Source organism: Pseudonaja textilis, chromosome 1, assembly GCF_049901715.1.
Source record: "Pseudonaja textilis isolate UNSWEBS1 chromosome 1, rPseTex1.2, whole genome shotgun sequence".
Taxonomy (NCBI): Eukaryota; Metazoa; Chordata; class Lepidosauria; order Squamata; family Elapidae; genus Pseudonaja; species Pseudonaja textilis.
This window is the reverse complement of record NC_141990.1, coordinates 47,654,291-47,676,714: the sequence shown is the minus strand read 5'-3', so window position 1 is coordinate 47,676,714 and position 22,424 is coordinate 47,654,291. Positions and strand designations below refer to the sequence as shown.

General features: G+C 38.6%; 1 protein-coding gene across 2 annotated transcripts in view; it reads right to left on the bottom strand.

The window, feature by feature from the left end:
* The window catches only part of KCNK2 (potassium two pore domain channel subfamily K member 2), a 77,857-nt gene extending 58,361 nt beyond the window's left edge, over positions 1–19,496 (bottom strand). For both annotated transcript variants that reach the window (XM_087933426.1, XM_087933430.1), the window contains exons 1-2: positions 19,106–19,496; positions 15,943–16,253 (exon numbers count right to left, since the gene is read on the bottom strand). In XM_087933426.1, the coding sequence (XP_087789552.1) occupies positions 15,943–16,253; position 19,106 (312 nt within the window). In that variant the 5' untranslated portion in view covers positions 19,107–19,496. The remainder of the gene's footprint in view (positions 1–15,942; positions 16,254–19,105) is intronic.
* Between the last annotated feature and the right edge of the window lie 2,928 nt (positions 19,497–22,424).

The window sequence follows — 22,424 nt, the reverse complement described above, 5'->3', positions numbered from 1 at the left end:
AGTACTCTTCAACATCTTCATTAATGATTTGGGTGAGGGGATAGATGGGGAACTCATCAAATTTGAAAATGACCCCAAGCTGGTAGGGATAGCCAACACTCTGGAAGATAGGCTTAAGGTACAGAAGGATTCTTGACAGACTTGAACATTGGGTACTATGTAACAAAATTAAAGTCAATGGTGAAAAACGTAAGGTTCTACATTTAGGCAAGAAAAACCAAATGCATAGGTAAAGTATAAGTGGTACCTGGCTCAATAGTAATAACTGTGAGAAGGATTTTGGAGTCCTAGTGGACAATTGTTTAAATATGTGCAGCAGCTCCCCAAAAAGCCAACACAGTTCTAGGCTGCATAAACAGAGGTATTGAATCAATATCATGTGAAGTCTTAATGCTACTTTATAATGCCTTGGTAAGGCCACACTTGGAATGCTGCATCCAGTTTTGGTTGCCATGATGTAAGAAAGATGTTGAGACTCTAATAATAGTGCAGAGAAGAGCAACAAAGTTGATTAGGGTACTGGAGGCTAACATATAAAGAACAGTTGCTGTAATTGTATATGTCTAGTGTAATAAAAAGAAGGACTAGGGGTGACATGATAGCAGTGTTCCAATATCTCAGAGGCTGCCACAAAGAAAAGGGAGTCAAGCTATTTTCTAAAGTACCTGAAAGCAGGACAAGAAGCAATGGGTGGAAACAAATCAAGGAGAAGCAACCTAGAACTAAGAAGAAATTCCCTGACAGTTAGAATTAATCAATAGAACAACTTGCCTCCAGAAATTGTGAATGCTCCAACACTGGACAGTTTTAAAAAGACATTGGAAAACCAGTTGTCTGAGATGGTATAGGGTTTCCTGCCTGAACAGGGGATGGACTAGAAGACCTCCAAGTTCCCTTCCAACTCTGTTATTCTATATATTGGGAAAGGGGTGTTTTATGCAAGTTTTTTCCTAATTTTATTTTCTTTTTTTGTTTTGTGCATTAGAACAAATTTTTAATTACTTGTTTCATTCCCTAGTTCAATCCTATTTCTGACCTATCGTGGTATTAACCACACTTTCATTTTGACTGATAAATATTTGCCCTTTTATAAGCATTGTACAATTAGGGCAGAGCAATTTATTGATTACATTTATATGATGGCACATTTATGATATTTCCATATAAACACATATAAACACATGTTATAGTATTAGTAATATATCACAGTCATTTCATATGAAACATTACAGGTGGCAATTGCTACAAAACTACTCAATTCATTCTGGCATGACACAAGCAGATTTATTTAATGTATTTATATTTACCTAACATTTATCTTTGGAGTCCCAACATCCTTGGGAAAATAGCCTACATAAATAAGATATCAGTACATTGAAATATGTATTTTTCTTACTGTTATTTAAGTAAAACTTCATCCTGAACCTTCCCCAATTGAAATACTGTACATCAGTTTTACAGTACATTGGGTGCAAACAACATTGGGGTTCTGGAAGCTGAAAAGGTTGAAATCTGAACAAGTGCTATAGATATGTAATTTTAAGAAAAACTCAGCTAAAAGAAAAGGCACCATGAATCCCTTGGCAGACCCAAGAAATTACAAGAGACTCTACAAGATGGATCTACCCAGGAGTGGGATTCAAATTTTTTAACAACCGGTTCTGTGGGTGTGGCTTAGTTGGTGGGCATGGCGTGGCTTGGTGGTCATGTAACTGGCTGGGTGTGGCCAACTCAACCTCACTCACAATGAGGCCTCTCATGACTGTGGGTCTGCTGCAATAGTCGTAAATGTGAAAAATTGTCATAAGTCACTTTTTTCAGTGCCATTGTAACTTTGAATGGTCACTCCACACAAGCAAAGTACCAGCAAAGGAGGAAAAAAAACCTCCAGAGAAGTTCCAGAGACAGGAAGTCTAGTCCTGCCAAGAATGTAATAAGGATTAACGGAGAGGCAGTTTCTGTAAGCAACACCAGAATGTTTCCTTCCTGCCTTCCTTACAGGATTAGGCCAGTAATTTCTTCTAACAACCGGTTCTCCGAACTGCTTAGAATGTTAACAACCAGTTCTAGGGAATAGGTGCGAACCTGTAGAATCCCACCCCTGGTCTTGCTCAGAAATAACCTAAGTGCTAGATTCAATTTCTAGAAGACATGATCAATGGATTACTTTGCATAAATCATAAGTGGGATACATTTTAACAAAAAAAAATTGCAAATATATAGCATGACAAGAAATGAGATGGGAAAATATTAATAATCAATAAATGTTAAGAAAATATAATACAATAAGAAGTTATGCAAGAATATTGCCAGCGCATTGCACTCTGCTTTCCTCCTAGTGAAATTTGTAGCAAAATTTTACATATTGGAACTTCTTAATAAACAAAAAGATTTTGCTGGTAATCGTTTTTTTGAAACAGGCATTTTAGAAAAACAAAATTACAATTAACCAGATATGCATTTCCTTATATTTATACGCCATCATTTTAGCCATTAACTATCCACTGGAGAATGAATGCCTCTTCCGCATTTTTCCAAGCAATACAGTCCTGAGATTTCTTTTGCCAATTGGGCCCACAATATTTGCTGATATCATTGATCCATCTTGTTTTAGGTCTCTTTTGTGGGTGCCTTTTATCAAGTGGAATCCATTCTACGACTGTCTTGGTCCACCTGCCATGAGTTCTTCTTGCTATGTGACCAGTCCATTTCCATTTCAATTCTTTTACTCTCTTGATGATATTGTATATTGCTCAGTCAAAGGAGCAGGCAAGGTTCAGAGGTGGCTACTGGTCAATGGATCACATCCAGATTGTCCAGCAGTCATTGAAAGGCACAATGACTACACCATGCCTCTGTGCATAGCTTTCATTGAATACAAAAAGGCGTTTGACCCAGTATTCCAGCATGAAATAATTAAGGCATTGTTCAACCAAGGCATAGACACTGCTTACATAAAATTACAGGGCAATAGCATACAAGGACATGAACTATCATTGCCATATTATTTTTGTTTAGGTGGCATCACATCCTAGCTACATTTTCAAAGTCCACAAATTGGAATGAATCACAAAAATGGATGCAAAAACATTGCCCAGACATAGTTATTTGAGACCATATGGTGAATCAAGATTTTAGCAACTTTGAACGACTTTATTACCAAAATAAGGTGGCAGATGATCCTGTTAAGCCTTCCAGCAGGGAATGAATAATCTTAAACAGAACCACCAGAAAAATAAAGGCAGAGAAGTAGGAATATGCTAGCATTCCTCTATGCTAATGGATTAGGCTGCAATTTTTAATGTTAATATTTTTGCACTGTATGGCTGCAATTAATTTCAAAGTTATGCTTCCATAACTTGGAAAGTATTTTAGATATTGTATACAGAGTAATACAAAAATGATAAATATAAGAGAATATACCATGTATACAGAGTAATACAAAAATGATAAATATAAGAGAATATACCATGTATATTCCTTTCTAATATTACATTATTTAATAGTCAATCCGATGCATTCGCAATCTACTCAAATTCAATCGCGTATTTCTAGGCTTGAAGTCTGTTTTTTAAATTAAACATCATGTAAGGTCTCATCAACCACCCAGATGTATTGGTTTGCTTTTTGGCTAGATTGTATTACCATGTGATTAGAGTATATCTGCTCTTAAAATATTTCTGATGTCTTTTTTGTGTGTAGGGATACATGCTTGTTTCCTTTGTGTGGGGAGTTATTTTGTGCATGGGGAAGCTTTGTGGCATATAACCACCCATCTGTGAGAAGCAAGGGAGCTCCTCAATAAGAATAAGGACTTGAATTTGGTAAGGATGGGTGGATCAGCTTGTTCAAGATCTGCCTCTGTTTTGTGTGGGTCCATCAATCTATTGCATTCATTACTGCATTTAGTAACTCTTTTTTTTTTGAAACCGTGAAACCATTTGAGAAAGAATTGTAGAGAAATAAATAAAATTTTAAAAGTTGCTTTATTTTTAAAAATTGTATCCTGACATACATATCTTAACTTAAACAATGCTATTTTGCTTATATTTTACTGTAGAATTATACTCCCATATTAAGAGTCATTTAAGTCACTTAATGACTTAAATTTAATGACTTTAAGTTATTTTAGAATAACTGCTATCTAGTACAAAAATTAATCCTGGAAATAAAGAGTTACAGACTAGTGAAGCTTCCCAAACATCACTTATATGTGTTATAAAATATTTTATTTTAGGTAAATTATAATAAGTAATATCCGTAATATTTAATATTATTTCAGTATCACTGTAAAAGGCAACAAGGACTTAGCTAAAGAATGATTTATTCATCAAATTTTATAACAAAATAATGTGCACATTCCTTTAGCAATTGAACATGGATTTGTGTTTCATTTAGCAAAGTTAATGCTTCATATCAAATGTTTCATTTTTGGGTGGCAATATTTTTGATCCCAGTCCCAAAAAAGATGACATTCTTCCTACTGAGTTGAAGTATGAGTATCACTATGCATTAGATCAATACCACTTTATAAGGTATACCACTTATAAGATACTGTGTTTTATTATAGGGTTCCAGTACTACATTATCCAGGCCTTACAGGTCACCAACCACATCTTTTAATGTCCAGAAATGAAAATTATTCATGCAATTCTGCTTCACTTTGGATCCATTGCATGACACACTATTTTGATTGTGAGATTTTACAAATGTATTTTGTCACTGGGACATATAACATTTGATAGCCCATTAAACTATTTAATTTCTGATATATGATATGATATCTGATCAAGCACCCTGTTAACATAAAACTTCTTGGGAAACTAGTATGGTGTCAAACTTCTTGTAGCCTTAAGTGGTCAACTCCTTAAGCTCTTCATATTTCTGATGTCAGAACAATAGTCTGGCCTAACTCATTCCAATGCTAACCAACTACCTTAGTGTTAAATCATGACTCAGTTGATAGATCCAGCATAATTGCCTTGTTGCCACTCTGCATTTTATTAGCCTACTGTGCAAAGGTGTCTGTGTCCTTGAGACAAACAATAAACAACGATACAACTAGCATAAGAACATAGACAAAACTTTCATTAACAAAATTCTTAAATAGTATAATCTTTCCATAAGCGGATAATTAGCTTAGTAAGAACATATTTAGTCCAAAGCATCTGCTTATAAATAACTCCCCAGTTTTGATCAGTCAATGAAACCCTTAAAAGGGTAATATAACATTTCCAAAAATTGCTGTTTGTGTTTATTAAAGGATCCAAATAGGACACAAAGCTTCCATTGCTGAAATTGACCTTCATTGTTGCACATACGGGAATGAGTATGAAAAATGCAATCTTTGGCCTGGACTGAACATTGTAAAAAAAAAAAAAATAGCTAAAATATCCCTTTAGTGTCTTCAGTTATTCTGAAGCCAAAGCCATGATGGCAAACCTATGGCACGTGTGCCAGAAGTGGCACACCCATCCATCTCTCTGGGCACACCAGCTGCCACCTGTTACACTTCTGGGTTTCAGCGTGCGCATGCATGCTGCCCCACTGGTCTTTGCATGGGTGGGAGCGCCAGAAACCGGAAGAGCAACTCCCCAGCATGCATGTGCATGCCAGTCAGCTGGTCTTCTCATGCGCATGCACATTAGAAACTAGAAGACTAGGTGGCTGGGGCTTCTGGTTTCTGGAGCTCCTGTGCAGGACACCGGGGAGCTGCTCTTCCAGTTTCTGGCATGCACACGAGCACTCCCATTTTGGCACCACTGGACTAAAGCTTTGTGAGACAAAACCTACAGCAAAACAGAGAAGCAGAATAGCTTTTTACAAGTGAAGTGCACGTTCAGAAAGATAAATCTAAGAGGATGAAAGTAAGACTAAAATGCCAATCATGTGGAATAGGGAAGTGTACATAAAAGATCAGAATTAACAATTATTTCTTTCTTTTCCTCTATAAAAGTAGGAGTATTTCAATACAATCCTAGCTGGCACATTTTGATGCTATCCTGAATGTGGGTGCCATTCCAATTTCTAAAATTAGCTAATTATCCATTGTTTATCCTATAGCTCTGCACTATCCTGTAGCTCTTCACTATGGTAGTGAACCCATACAATTAACTCAAATTTAGGATAATTGTTCATAATGAAAACAGTGTTTAGGAAATAAATAAATAAACAGTGCTTGGCTACAGAAGAAAAATGTTACGTTATCGTCACAAGGAAATGCATCCAGATTCACCACAAATAACAGCTGCATATTGTGTATGATAGAATTGCTACCTGGAAAGGTTATTATTATTTCTAATTAGTTCTTCAACCCAGCCATATGGCTGATTCATGAACCATATGCAGTTCCCAAGCCTGGATAAATGGGGAGAATTTGGGAAAGCAATGGTGAACTACTCTCTAAAAAATCTCACCAAATACTTTATGGCAATAACTCAACATGATTCAGATATGGATACGAAGTGTGGACTGGATGGTAACCTGAAAGCTACTGGAGAAGAGCAAGGGCTAGCTTTTAGTAGTCAGGGATTTTATGACACGTTGTTGGAAGAAAATCTTCAGGAATCCCAACAAATGATGGTGCCCATGATGAAAGAGGTTGACTATTTAAATAATTTCAAATTGGAACATGGAATGTGAGAGGCATGCCCCTTGGGAAACTTTAAATTGCAAAAAGAGAAATGATTAGACAGAATATAAGCATCCTTGGTATCAGTGAGTTTTACTGGACAGGCCATGGTCAATTCAAATCAGATGACTGGTCATGTGATCAAAAACTGGATATTTGGCAACTGGCTCATATTTAGGATTTATGATACCCCAAACCAATGGCAAAGCCAAATTCACTTAACAACAGAGTAATTAACTTCATAATTGCAGTGATTTACTTAACAAATGTGGCAAGGAAGCTCGTAAAAATGTGGCAAAGTTCACTTAGCAACTGTCTCGCTTAGCAACATAAATTTTGAGCTTAATTGTGGTTGTAAGTTGACGACGACCTGTAATTAGAACCAGCAGATAACAATATCCTAACCCAGTGATAGTGAACCTTTTGGTTGTGGTGTGCCGAATGCGCATACATGATAGCGCGTGCTGGAACCCCACAATGCAATGTACCCTGCCCCTGCGCATGCACATGCAACACCCTCATCCTGCCCCGTACCTGCACTGCACATGTGCATGGCTCCCAGCTGATTGTTGGCTGGTTTTGCCCTCCCAGAAGCTCAAAGGAAACCTCTGCAGCCTCGTGAGGCCAAAAAACAGGCCTTCCAGAAATACCAGAAGTGCCAGTTTTTAGTCTCCAGAGGGCCTCTGGAGCCCAGGGGAGGATGTTTTCCCCCTCCTGTAGGCTCTAAGAAAGCCTTGGGAGCCTCGGGAGGCTGAAAATGGGCTCGTTTCGGCATGTTTCGGTATTTCCAGAAGGCCCATTTTTCAGCTTCCAGAGGCTGCAGAGGCTTCCCTTGATTCCCTGGGAAGGCAAAAACGGCTTTCCCCAAGTTCCAGAAGCCCTCCGGAGGCTGAAAACGGGCACTTCCAGATTTCCAGAAAGCCTGTTTTTGGCCTCCCGAAGCTGCAGAGACTTCCCTCAAGCCTCCAGGAAGATGACAACTGCTTCAAACAGGCCAAAAAACAGCTGGGAGGCAATGCGCATGCGTGTGCCATAGGTTCGCCATCACGGTCCTAACCTGATATTCTCACGATAGTTTGAACTACATCAATGCTGCTCTGGGAATTTCTGTGGTCCAGAAATATAGACAAAAATATAGAGAGAGGCTGTAATATAGTTACATTCATTCTAATTTAATAGTGTTTTATATTTCATCTTATTCGAATCTAAAATAAGAACACATACAGCATATTTACAGCTTGCCGGCTTTAGACTTAATTATGGGAGTGCCAATATTGTCACCACTCAAAATTAATCAGAAACTTATTTGTGTTATTTCTACATTCTTGAATAATTGCTGCTTTATGAGAAAAGGTGAGCTTGAAAATCTAACTTCCCCAGAGCTCTTTTAATTGATCATTACCCTGGTAGGTATGAGCATTGTCACTGACTCGGTTCATACAATAGTTAGTTGATGTTGTCTGAACCACTGCTTGGATTCCACACTGCACCAGTAGCAAAGTTTTAGATTAGTCACATGACCTTGCATATAAGTCTTCCAATACAGCTTTATCTACATTTATAATTGTGATTTATTTTTTTTCTTTTGCTGCTATCCAGCCATGCTAGTTCAAGAACCCATTTATTGTTATTGTTTAAATGGTAGATCAGTTATCGTTATGGATATAGTCAGAAATAAAAATAACATTCTAAGTAAAACATTTATTTTAATCACACAAACTCTTCCTAGAATGACAATGCTTTCCATATTAGCATATCTTTTTAACTCCATTCTATACTTCAACCTAGTTATTTTGAAACAACAACTTTGAACAATTCACATTAGACAAAGTAATAATCAATATTTAACATTTTTTTCAATTTGGAACTATCTTAATTTTGGGTAGTCATATTTTTAACCAACAACTTTGTTTTCCATTTATTAATCTGAAAACCTGCTAATATGCCTAAATCTTTCAATTTTTTCATCAAACTAAAAAATCAATTTCATCATTAAAGATTCAATCCCCTTCAGATTGTCCAGTAAGATCAAAACCAAATCACCAGCAAAAGCTTTCAATTTAAAGGTACTTTTTAAAAATTTTTAGACTTGTATTTTCACCTTGTCTAATGTATCTATTCACAACTTTGAGAACCAAAACAAACAACAAAGGGGACAGAGGATAACCTTGCCTTGTGCCCTTCTGGATATATGGTTTAGTCAAATTACCACTAACTGTAATTCAAGCCTTTTCAGATGTATATATCAACTTGATTCCAGGAACAAAATTCTCACCAAAGTCTTCCAGAACTTTGAACAAAAAGGAGCAATTCAGCTTAGTAAAAGCTTTCTCAACATCTAATACTTTTAATAAGGCTTGTTTTTCATTATGTTGTTATAAATATTCCATTACATCCAGTATAGTTCTCACATTGCCTTTTAATTGTGTTCAGCTAGAAATCCACACTGATCTTCCTGAATAAACTCTTGTGAAAAAGATTTAGCCTGCCTGTTAAAATTAATGAAATTTTTTTGTTAATTCTTCTTCAGTAAAGAAATATTTTTAATAGAAGTTAAATCTGTCTTGCCTTTGGTAACAACACAATATTGACTTTTTTCCAGTATGTTGGCATTACATCGCCTTATAAAATAGAATTCATTATTTCTGAAGTGGTTGCAAAAGTTGTTCTTCAAAACTTGTAGTCTGTCCAAACGTGGTGATCTCCCTGTTTTAATATTTTTATCATCGTGATGATGATGATGTCCTGTGAAGAGCACACTGGGCAGCAAGTGTTCTACAATGGTTTTCATCATCTGCAGCATCTTCAAGTTTTCTGAGGCCAGCCTCTTTTTCTCTTTCCTCCATGGAGTCTCCAACACAGTGCAGTTTTGGGATGCCAGTCTTTAGATATATGTAAGATATGGCCAACAAGTCACATTTGGCATTAATTCACAGTTCTCAATAAGCGTTCTAAATCTGATTTTTGTAGTACCTCTTTGTTAGTGATGTGGTCATGATATGAGATGTAGAGAATTCTTCTCGGCATTGTTGGAAAACATTTAACCATTCAATCATCTTGGTTGTACTCTGCCATGTTTCACAAGCATATATTGCAGCTGTTACAACAACACTCTTGAACAGTTTTATCTTTGTGGTGATATTTATGGTTGGCATAGACCAAATTGGGTGCATGCATTGAAACACAGCCACTGCCATTTCAATTGATACTTAATATCCTTATCTGTACCCCCATAGATATAATGCTGTCAAGATAAGAAAATTGTTGGATTTGTTCTATAGCCTGGCCATGGACTGTTATAGGCATATTGTCCTGAGTGCTTCTGACTTTCATGAACTTGGTCTTCTCAAAAGACTGACAATTATAGATTGAATCCTTTGCATTTCAACCTCAACTGTAACATATTTACCATGTTCACCTGTCAACAGTAATTTCAGTTTTAATTCTGGATTCATATACAAAATACTCCATTATTCTTTTTTAAACTTAATATATAACTTCTTCACCCAGAGTTAGAAATTGTAGAGAATATTCGTAGCTCAAGTTGATTTAGGCCAAGCTTGTTGCTTGGCTCACTGATGTTTCATTACCAAACTAGGTAACATCTTCAGCAGGGTTTGGGGGCTGAATTGTCTTGTCATTGTGATCCAGCCTTCTGATCCAGTCTTGTGATTCAACCAGTCCTGTGACTCAACCAGTCACAAGACCACCCGACCATCCAGGACCTATATTAACAAGACACTTCACCCCAAAAAACCCCACTGAAGATGTTGCCTAGTTTGGTAATGAAACGCCTGGGAGCCAAGCAGCAAGCTCAGACAAACCTCAGTCTAAATCCTCACCCAGAGTCTTACAGATTAAATACTTTATACAAATATATAAGCCAAGCTTGAAGCATCCTTATTTCCAAGGCAAATCAACTGGATACTTATGGTGTCTCTGTGACATGATTGGCACTTTCTTTTTCCAACATACTTGTGCTTGAGGGAAATCTCATCATACTAATTAATTAATTAATCACTAGCTTTCATTTCAATAGTTGTGGTGATAAAGTGCCTTGGAAAGTTGATATCTAAGATCTTGAACTAAGCATTTCTATTTAATCACATTTATAACTTTTCTGTTCCTAACTGTATGTTTCTTAATAATAGTTCAGACATTTTGCACACTTTCATCAGAAAGGTTTTCTGCATCATAACCTTAAACTCCAGGACTTCCATGAAAGAAAGTGACTGGAGGGGGAAGAGGCATTCCTGCAGAGAGCACCATAATCAGGTGGAATAGAGTCATTTGCCTACAATGAAAAGAAGCAGAGCAGTTAAGCTGGACAGCATTATTTGAATCAAACAGGTAGACTCTGCGTTCCTGGATAACATACACACATCCATTCATTTGCCAATTCATTTTACAGGGTTTTTAAGCATTCTAACCACACCAACTCTGGGGAGTGTAAATTCCCAACTCTCATACCTTGGGAAAATAAATAGGCAAGATAAATATAATGTAATCAGCAACATAATAAATATCATATCTAAAAATGTATATTACAATATAACTATACATAAACTGGAAGTATATAGAACCACAGAATAACGTATATAGACGAATAGTCACAAACCTTAATGGAAAAATAAAAGTTTATATACATTTCCAAAACTACCTTTAACATATCTGGGTAGCTTTTATTTTGCAGGTAATTATGTCAACCCCCAATAGATAACAATCTCAGGGTTTATAATAATAATTGACAAACCATAATTTATTATTATTAATATATTATAATCTAAGAACCTTGGGAACAATTTCATAAGTGAATAAAAATGCCAAATCCAATCTAAACATGTGGCTGACTATGCAATCAACCATAATAATAATGTAACAATAATGTTATAATGTTGCAAATATAGCCAGACAGTTGAACAAGGAAAAAGAGCATAGGGAGAATATCTGAAGGACAGTGAAGAAGATGCATTGAAGCTAATATATCATGAAGGATTAGTGAATATTGGAGAGACCAAACTGGCCAAACTGACCTACAAGAAAGACCAACTGCAGAATAGGAAAGAGAAATGGCAAGGCACAGTATTATATGGCCAGTGCATTAAAACAAAAATACTGGGCAAAGCAGAAGGGCTAATTGTGGCTCCATAAGGCCAAGCCTTAAGAACACATCTATGCAAAATGAAAAGATAGCAATAGACAGCTAAAGCCGCCTTTGCAAAAAAAAAAAAAAAAGCTGAAGAGACTGTGGATCACATTAGTTAGCCATTGCAAGAAGATAGCATAGATCAGCGGTCACCAACCGGTGGGCCGCGGCCCACTGATGGGCCATGATAAAATTTTGGTGGGCCGCAGAGAAATCTCAACCCCAGAGCACCCCCCCAAAGCAATTAATCCAGGTTGCACAGAAACACAAGGCCCACATGGCCCGTGGTAACCCTCCCCGCCCACTCACTCCTTACCCGGCAAACTTGTCTGCTAAGTTGCTATTTTTTCTTTTTCCAACCATCATCTGTTCTGCTGTGCTGGGACACTTAGATTACCTAGGAAGCAGGAAATGGTTGGATTTCTTGCTTTCTAGCTAAGCACAGCCGAACCTCCCTTAGGACTGAAGGTTTGCTTGCAAGCAAATTCAATGCAGACTCACGGCAAGCAAATTTGAGAGACTGAGCCAGCCGATGGCAGATAGATAGATCACTGAATGATTCTGTGAGCAACTCAATCTGCCTGCTTTGCCTGATTTTGGATAAAAGTTGCTTTTTTCATAAAAAAAATTCAATATTTACACGCATGGTGTGTCGTGAGTTAATTTTGTGAGTTTGCTTGCTAGCAAATTTTGTGAGTTTGCTTGCAAGCAAATTTTATGTGACAGACTGAGCTAGCCAAGGGCAGGTAGATAGATTTCTGAATGAATCTGTGATTCTGTGAGCAACTCAATCTTCCTACCTGCTTTGCCTGATTTTGGGTAAAAGTTGCTCTTTTTTATAAAAAAAATCAATATTTATATAAATATTTATAATATTTACATACAAGCCTTTCCCAGCCATTCACACGGCCACCAAGCCACACCCACGAATTAGGCCACACCCACAGAACCAGTTAGTGATCCCTGAGATCTAAATTATGAGTTTGGTGGTCCCTGAGGTCCAAAAGGTTGGTGACTCCTGGCACAGATTGACCACAAAGACCTGACAAAGTAGCACCAATCATGCATTTCTTTCATAACTGGAAAAAATACCATTCTTTTGAAGCAAGAACTGGTGGGATCACAAAATAAAATAACTAATAGGAAATAAAGTGCTAAGACTGGGACTTAGAATACAAACAGACAAGCACCTGCCTCACAACACCCCAAGAAAGCAAAAAATAAAGTCTGGATAACCAATAACCAGTACAGCAGAACAGAAGAGAAAAAAATAGAAATAGACCGACAATGGCAAAAGAAAGCAAAGATAATACTGATAGTAATAGGTGTCTTGGGTACAATCCCAAATTATTTGGAGCACTCACTACATGAATACCATCAGCACTGACAAATCCCTACTATTCAATTGAAAAATGCAGCTTCACTTGGAACAGTTTACATTATGCAAAGATATCTTTAACACCATCAAATAACATCTGATGATCGCAGGTCCTTGAGAAAGACTTGATAGGTGGATCAAATACCAAATCCAGTCTAAACATCTGACTGACTGATCACCCATAATAATATTAATGATAATGCCACAGTTGCCAAAATGATTTACTGGAACATCTATAAAAATCATCATGTGCCAGTAACAAAAAAATGATAGGAACATATAGTTGAAACAGTGAACAAAAGTTAAAATAATGTTGGCTTTCCAATACAAACTGATAGTCTTGGCACATAGCACACCTAATTTAACTGTGTTTGCGGGGGGAGTGTGGATAATTGATGTGGTAAAACCAGGATATAGTATGATAGAAGACAAAGAATTGGAAAGGATTACAAAGTATCAAACTTTGAAAATCAAAGTTGAAATATTATGGCAAATACACTAGACAGTTGATCCTGTGTGGTGGGTCCTGTGGTGACACAATAGGTGCTACACACAAAAAACCCTTAGATCTGCACATGAACAAAATTTCCATCGTCAATTTAAAAAGGCCCCGCTGCTTGGATATATTATGCTGATACATTACCACATCCTAAATTCTTGAGAAGAATCAATGCTTATACAGTCCTTATACAACTAAGGACTGCAGCTGTGATTTCACATTGTTGGGTACATAATATTTATTAAACTTGCTTGCTGCCCAATCTTGAACAGTGTGGGTGGCTCACAACAATCAAATAAATTAAAGTAATATCAATAAAATATAGAGATGGCAAGCCAAATGAAGTAAGGGGTTATCAGATCTATCCACATCTCAGGGGGAATCTTGTTCCAGAGGGCACAACTATGTTAGCACAGCATAGAGAGGGTGGGTACTTTGATAGATCTGAACCCCTCATTCAACTCTAAGAATTTGCAGCCGGTGGGTGGGGCCTGGCAGGGGAATTCTGGGAATTGAAGTCCACAGGTCTTAAAATTGTCAAGATTGGACAGCCGATTTAAAAATTTTGTTTTGTCTTTTGAGTGATTGCTCAGGAAGTTGCCTTTTAAGTGCCATCAAAGGTTAAGGTTCATGATAAGTTTAAATAGCTATACCGGTCAGTTTTACATAGTAACATTTATTTTGATTTATTTCAGAATGTAGCTAACAGCTTTGGATTTCTCTGCCAGATAAGCCTACTGACCTAGGAACGCAGCTGACTTAATCTTTTTTTAATTAATCTTAGGAGTAGTTTTACCTGTGTCAGGTAAAAATTCAAAGTGATCAATCAGGATCATGGATGACCAGTTATCCACATAAGGTGAAGTTATTAAAAAAACATTATGCAATGTGGACTGATGTGGCTTTAATTTGGGGATGTTTAGATGTATCTTTTGCTTAGAGACGTTTTCTAGCAGGAAGGGAAAGGAAGCCTGTATTCATCATAGATGGATGCTTCAACCAATCTATTTTTCTCTTCACAATATATATAAATAAAATTCAGAAATTTTTTGAACTTGTATGATTGCTTCAGCCAATTATGCCCCATTTTGAAATAGCTATCTCCAATTTTGCTGAAGCATAATGCATAAATTATGCTTTATTTATGTCATTTTATAATAACGTTTGTGTGTGTGTGTGTGTGCGCGCGCGCATGGATGGATGGATGGATGGATGGATGGATGGATGGATGGACGGATAGACAGATAGATAGATAGATAGAGTATAGATATATTTAATAAGTAAAGTTATTATTTATTTATTTATTATTAAATTTATTGTAAAGACAAATGTTATAATTTATGTCAGAAAGAGGTTGAGAAAATATCTATAGAGCCCACATTGTATGATGTAGTATTATTGTTTTCCTCCCCATTTTCTTTACTACCCTTACTGTATCATTATTATGATGATCACTCTGTTGTTTTTGCATGTGCACTGAGAGCTTTTGCACCAGAATATGTCTAATCATACTTTGCCAATAAAGTATTCTGTTCTAGTCTAAATAGTGCATTAGCAGTGTACCAGGGACAAGAAATTTTTCTGGAAAAAGTTCTGAATAATGGTTATGTGTTCAATCATACAAGGAAACATCATCACTGAAGTAAAACTTATCTTGCTATGAATGAACAACTGAGCCCTTGTCCTCAACATAGCATATTTTTAAGCAGAATACAGTAATCGCAAAAGATGACAGGTTAGTAGAAACAGAGGACAAGTTTCTAGAAAATAAGAAAAGCGTAAGTTTCTATAATGAATCCAATCACAACATGAGAACATAATGTAAACTTTGCAAGAGTATTTTAAAATAACATATATAGGTCTCTTAGTATAATGATTTGCCATGGTTTTCCATGTAGTAGTGATTGCAGAGAAGTAGTATAGAATGAATATAAATATCCAGGTAGAAAATGAGATGTTAAAAATCAAAATCCCCTCACTTTTGCCCAGAAATAATATTTTCTGTCTTTTTTGCCAAGTAAATCAGTTTGCAATATAACAGAAGTACACTGGATTACATCTGCCAATGAATAGTAATTTAGGAAACACAAGTTAAGCATTTAATGCAAAGATTATGTTGAATGCAAGCCTAGTAACCAAATTGGGATTAGCAGTGCTTTTTATACATTACAACGTAAGTCAAATTATTGTGCCAAATATCAGCTCTATCACACTGCAGCAGGAATAGGAAGATCAAAACTGTTTTATTTAAATCTATGACAAGAACACATTTCAGTATAGGAAATTACCTGAATTAGATCTTCGAGTTCAGTGTCATTCACACAGGCATGCTGTGACACAAACATTTGCTTCTGGATCACAATAGTTGTTCTCTGGCTGGTTTCATGTGGCTGCTCCAGGGCTTTGAATACAGTAGCTCCAATAATTAAATACAAAACCACCACGAGAAAAATGGTTGATACTGTCTTCCATTTCATAACATTAATAGTCGTATCACTTTCCTCCCGTGAAGCAAGTACAGTGGGCTTGGTAGAAAATGACAGCCGTGGCTTGGAGTTCTGAGTGGCAGATTTGGGGTCCAACAGGTCAGGTGCCGCCACTAACAAAAAGGGGTGGAAAAGAAACAGAATATTAATTTTTAAAACACCTGTCAATGTTTATCTTAGAATTTTCCTTGCAAGACAAGGAGAAAGATAAGCTACTAATTGTTCTAATGAAAGTTCAGAGATGGTAACCCTAGAAATTCAACTTGTCTACCTGTTGAAGAACCTGTTAAGGATCAAGGGTTGCAGCAATCTGTTGTGATAAAATTATTACATTTCCTATTCCACACTCTCATATAACCTTATTACTAGTTCTATTGATCAAATATCATGCAAATTACTGGCTGTAAAGCTAATGGTGTCATATTGATTAGTTGAAGATATAATTTCTAATTAATATTTCATCAGATTATCACTTTGCTTTCCAAATCCTGATCTATTTTAAATATTGCCAATGATGCTGAATATTAATTAAAACAGATACTTTTGTGTATACAGTATATGCATACACACTGTACATGCATGCACAATGTATCAGAAACTTCATGCATGATGTATAAGTAATCCACCTCTATGTTTTTCTCATGGAAATCCTTTAACTGTTATTTATTAGAGTATCACTAACTGGTATTATTAATTAAGTGAAAGCTCTTTAAAGAAACTGGGCTGCAAAATTTCTGCCCATATCTAAGAATAAACAAACAAACAAACAATGCCAGAACTATGGTTTTAGATAATTTGGTGGATAACAAGCTATCTCGTGTCTTCCTTCCCTCTCTCTTATTTGCAGCTGCCTATTGATGAATTGGTACTGTTATTGATATAATGCACTGGTGCATTGTCCCAACATTCCTTATCATTATTGCCAAAACAATATGTCCAGTGAAGATATATATTACCTTTGAAATCATTGAGATATTGGCAATATCCAATGTAGTCCTTCCTTCTCATTTAACTTTTCTCTGAATGAACCTGATATTCAAAGTAAATCATACACTTAAAAAGAGACAGAGATCTCTGTCCCTCCTTTTCCATCCTCACTACTCTGAAAGAAGACAAGTTTTGAAGAGCAATAATGCATTATTGTCCATATGCAAACTATGTTCAGCATATGTTCTTAATCTATAAGTTTGCAGCATCTACAAATGTTGAAAGAGGAAGATGAGCTTGGAAGATAAAAGTAACACATAATAAGCATGGTTAATTTGAGCTTTCTCCTCCACAGTGAAGAAGGTGGAAGAAGCTGCAGATGAATACTCTTCATGACTTTACTGCACAATGAAACCAAGTAGTTAATATTTCCCAAGTTCTACAAACCTCAGACAGGTGCACCTAACTCCTATATTATAATGGTGCTGGGACAAGTTTTGCTACAAAAATAAGGTTCCTGCTACAATCCCCTTCTTCTGAGCCCAGAAATGCAGACTTACAACCATCTCCAACTGCAGGAGATATGAAAAAAGTGATTCCTCTGAGTTCAGAGGAGCATCCCAGAGTCATTGATTTGAGGGCAGGAACTAAATGTTGCTGCCTAGAGACTTCCATGCAAGATCCTTTTTGGCTGATAATGGTAATGTCTGGCAGTTTAACCAATCTACCAGATAATTAAATTGCAGTACTAGCAGTGAAGCCCTGTGGACTTCCTGGGAATGCAATGATAAAAAAGATGTTAAGTGGACAGTGGCTTATCTTGAGAATTGTACGATGGGAGGAAAGCAGGCAAAGGACAGAAACTCAAAACTATCTTATTTCATTTGACATAGCAACTACCATTTTGATCTCCTGCCCCTGAGTGTGTTGTCACCCTGTTCCACCCATCTTCCCACCCCAAAATGGAGGCAATTCAGGTTTAGTGAAACAACCCCTCCTCTGTTCACCTACACCTGCTGTTCTCTTTTTAACTGTGATTTATCTTAGCGATAACAATAGCGCCCCCCTCTTGTTCCAGAGGCAATGTACGCCCACAGTCCCAAGGAAATCTTGGCATCCCGGGTAAGTGCAGTTCCCAAGTTACCTTAATTCACTCCCCTTTAAGGAAGCTGCATGCAGCTAACAATGGGAATGGGATGGCAGCATAAAGTGTCTTCCTCTTGCACTGTTCCAATTGGTGCTACTACACACTCTTCCCTGTTTCCTTTTAGCTCATAGGAAGCTTTTCCACTCAGCCAAGATTCAAGGTTCCATTTCACACACAGGCAACACACACACACACACACACACACACACACACACACACACACACACACAGAGGAATAAGCTTTCCCAATCCTGTGGATGTTTGAAAGAAAATTAAACCCCATCCTTCCCTTTCTTATGTTTTTTTTTTTAAAACAAGAAGCAACCAGTTCCCCACCACCCAGAGATGCTCTTGAAATCAGTCAACAGCGCCAGTGCACATCTTCCTCCTACGACGGCAAGGATAACAGGCAACGAGTTGGGAAAAGCCCCATTTTTTATTATTATAATTCTGATTTTAATAACAATATCACCTCTCTTTTTTTTTTGCTTGAGCCTTCAAAATAGAAAGCCTCCCTTCCTTCCACCACCACCCCGCTTTTCCCCGTCACCAAAAGCTTAAGAACCCCGCGAACAAAGGTGAAGTGTAACCCAGAGCTTTTGAGCCAAGGTGTTGCATGCAGCAGTTAGAGCCCGTGCAATAGGGATGGCGAGGCGGGAGGGGGTGGAGGAGGACGAGAAAGGCAGTGGGTGGGGGTGGGCACGGGCAAAACGGGGTTCGCCTGCAATGAAGAAGGTAGGACCTGGGGGTAGGGGTGGGGGCTTCTTTTGCCCTAGAGCGAAGATGCATCGGCAAAAGCAAAGGAGCATGCAGCATTTTTTTTTCCCTAGGCAGCCGGATTTTTTTTTCTTTTTCCGAGCCAGCGAGACGCGCCATTGTACGAGTACTCACTTCTTATTTACAGACCCGGTGCCCTCTCCTCGCTTCACGGGCAGGCATTTTTTCAGGGCTCGGGGAGGCAGAGTTTGAGAGCAAAGAGGTGGGGGGGGGGTGGGAGGGCTGGGGAGGAAAGGGGAGGGGAGACAAGAGGACCCAGAAAGCGCGTGGGACTGGAGAGGAAACACAGACAGAGAGAGGGAGAGGCAAAGCAGGGAAGGCTTGGATGCTGAGAGCTCGGATTCCACGCGCGCCCTCTCGCTGGGGTGTGTAAGCCGCCCGCGCTCGTCTAGCAGTGCGCGAATATGTGTGTGTGTGTGTGAGCGTGTGTATGTATGGCGTCTCGTGCGTGCGTCTCGTGCGGTGTCTGGGCACCACTCAAGGTGTGTATGTGTGGAACTCCCTCAGCCCCTCCCGGACACTCCCCGAGCTTTCTTGAGCGTAGCGGTCGCTCCCCTCCCCCCTCCCCCGTGGGTGACTCGCGCTCTGAGAGACGGAGCTCGGCCGCCGGTACGCTGTCGCTTTCTCTCTCTCTCTCTCTTTCTCCGAGGCGCGCGGGATCTCTCCGGCGGGCACGGCGTTTTGGTTTGTAAAACGGAAGGGGACTTTTCCCTCAGGCTCCGCCTCCCTCGGCTCCTTGGAGCAGGTGACCGCGGGGCTGCTGGTCGTGCCTTTTCATTCTCTCCCCCCCCCCCCCCACACACACATGCTCCGCCGGTGCGTGACACGGCTTGCCCCTTCTGAAGAAGAGGCGGGCGCCGGAGCCGGTTCGGCCAACCTCCGTCTGCAGACCTTCCTTCCACGCGGGGTGGGTTTTTCGAAGAGCCCGAGAGCCGAGGAATCCAGTTTCCGCCTGAACTCTGCCTGCTCCCCCACCCCCCGCCCCCATTTCCCCAAATACTATCCACGGTGTCGTTGGCTTCCACGTGGCTACGGATTGAGTAGCCCGTGAACTCACCCGCGAAGTCAAGAGTAGCCTGAAAAGGACGGCGGGCTCCAAATCGTGGGAGGGAAAAGGCAAAGGGCGCAAGACAAATGGCCCGCGATTAAAGTGACCCGCCCAATCTTGACTCGCAGACAAGTGTACTTGACGGAGCAATGGCTGCCCAGGTGGTCGAGCCCTCCGCTGCCACAGAATGAATGAGGAATGCGGCTGCTTTAAGGGGGGGCGGGGGACAACTGATAGAGAGCTGGATGGATTCCCCCTCCCACCGTTGCCTTTGTTTTCCTCCAAAAACAACTGCTCTTCTTAATAAATGGTATTGGGGTGGGGCGAGATGGGGCTTGGAATGGCAACTGTCAGTTGCCTGACTGACAGAAAGAACATTATATTTGCTCCATAAAAAGCCGACTGGCAGGCTGCAAGGCAGAGTTCTGTCTCTGACTAGTAGGGCTTAAGACAATGCCAATGCTGCCTACAAGTCCAGTTCTGTCCTGATGGCCAATAGTGCCTGAAAGAAGCTGAAGATCAGCCATGAAACCAAAAGGGAATATGCAGAACAAATCCATTAAAAAAGTATGGCCATAAGAATGGCCTGTTGCCTGAAGCAACAGAAACCAATAATTCATCCAAGGGTGACAGAACTGGCAATACAGTTGGCAGAACCTGCACTCTTTCCTAGTTTAAATCAACCTTCAGTCTAGATAAAACAGTTTAAAAATAGGTTTCGCATTGTCAAAAGAGGAACCTGTTTGAGACCCATCAGGCCCTTTGGGAAGCACTGATCAGACATGACATGTGCCAAATGATGAGGACATTGCCGGGTTCCAGTCTGCCCTACATCCCAAGCCAATAAGTTTCAGAGAATCATTTCCAGTCACCAAAGTGGGGGAAATGATATCCTGCCAAGCCCTAAAAGTAGCCAATAGGAGCTTCATCTACTGCAACACCAAAAAAATGCATGACAAATGTTGCGCCGCAAAACGAAATCTGGAACTGGACTAACTCAATATAACTTTAAAGATACAGATGCAAGACAAAGGATACATAATGAGGACAAGATATATACAAAATGACGACGAGCATACTCATTCAGCAGATGAGGGACATGAGTATCTATGGAGGAGGGCAAAAGGGACACAGATATGTTGACTTCATCACAAAAATGAAGTGACCTAGCTAGTTATTTGCAACACAGTGCAAATATGTAATTGTCATTTGCATGATGATATCATCATGACTATCTGTGGACATGAGGATGAAGCCAGAGGGAAGTAGAAAAGAAAAGAAAATATACACACTAGCATTGAAATTTTTCACCTTTATTACCTTGACCCTGAAACAATCTGTTTCATAGGCTGAATGTTTGAACCAGATACATGTCAAAGTGAGACAAAATAAAAATAGTATGATGAGTTGAAAGTTGGAGAAAGAGTCTGAAACCTCTCCACAAAGGACATTTGGATTAATTCCTTTGAACCTGTCACTGTTAGTTGGTTATTCATTTATAGGCAATGGGATGTGTAAATGAATTTGAGGGATGAGGGCAAGAAATGCTGCCTAGGAAACAATCAGATAAAGATTGTGCTGGTGGTGGAAAATGGTGGTGAAAAGTTTCTGCCTTCAAACTTTCAAGTTATAACTTTACAATAAAGTAGAATTAGGTCACCCAGTGGTGTTTTCTGTGTGCTTTACCCAGGAGAGCTGATATTAAGGCAGCAAGTACAAAACAGAAGATATTTGGCTAATTTAGCTTACAGATGAATGAAAATGTGTGCTTTTCTGTAACTAGGGGTTGACCCTAATTATCTCTTTATTTCAGTGCCAAGAAAACTTTGGTGTATGTGATATTGGCTAGTTTCAGCTATGGTATTATTTTTCCACATGGTTAAGAACTAATCTATGTAATGAATAAAATTATCCAATGCATATGTGGTAGATTTAGACTGCATTAGAATGTATAACCTTTTGCTTAAACTATAAGTAAATGTCATACTTGCATGTACATATAAAAGTAGCACATCAGGAAAGATGCTAAATTTAGACCTACTTTCCTTACACAGTAGTTTGATTTCCCCATCCCCCCAGTTACCCTGCACTGCAGACATAATATTTCTCCTAATTTAAGTCATACTGCCAAATAAAGGTTCAGTGATTATTCAATTTTAGGTCTATAAAATATAGTAGTAGGTGATGATGTTTCATGCTATTTATTTCTGATTTATTTGTATATAATAACATTTATACATTGACATATAACAATGATAGTGATAAAATTTAACAAACAATGTAAAAATGCCTCAAAAAGCACTTTACAATTAAATATTAACATATTTAAAATACTGCCGTGTGAGAGCATCCCAAAGCTCAGATAATGCTATTAAAAAAAAATCA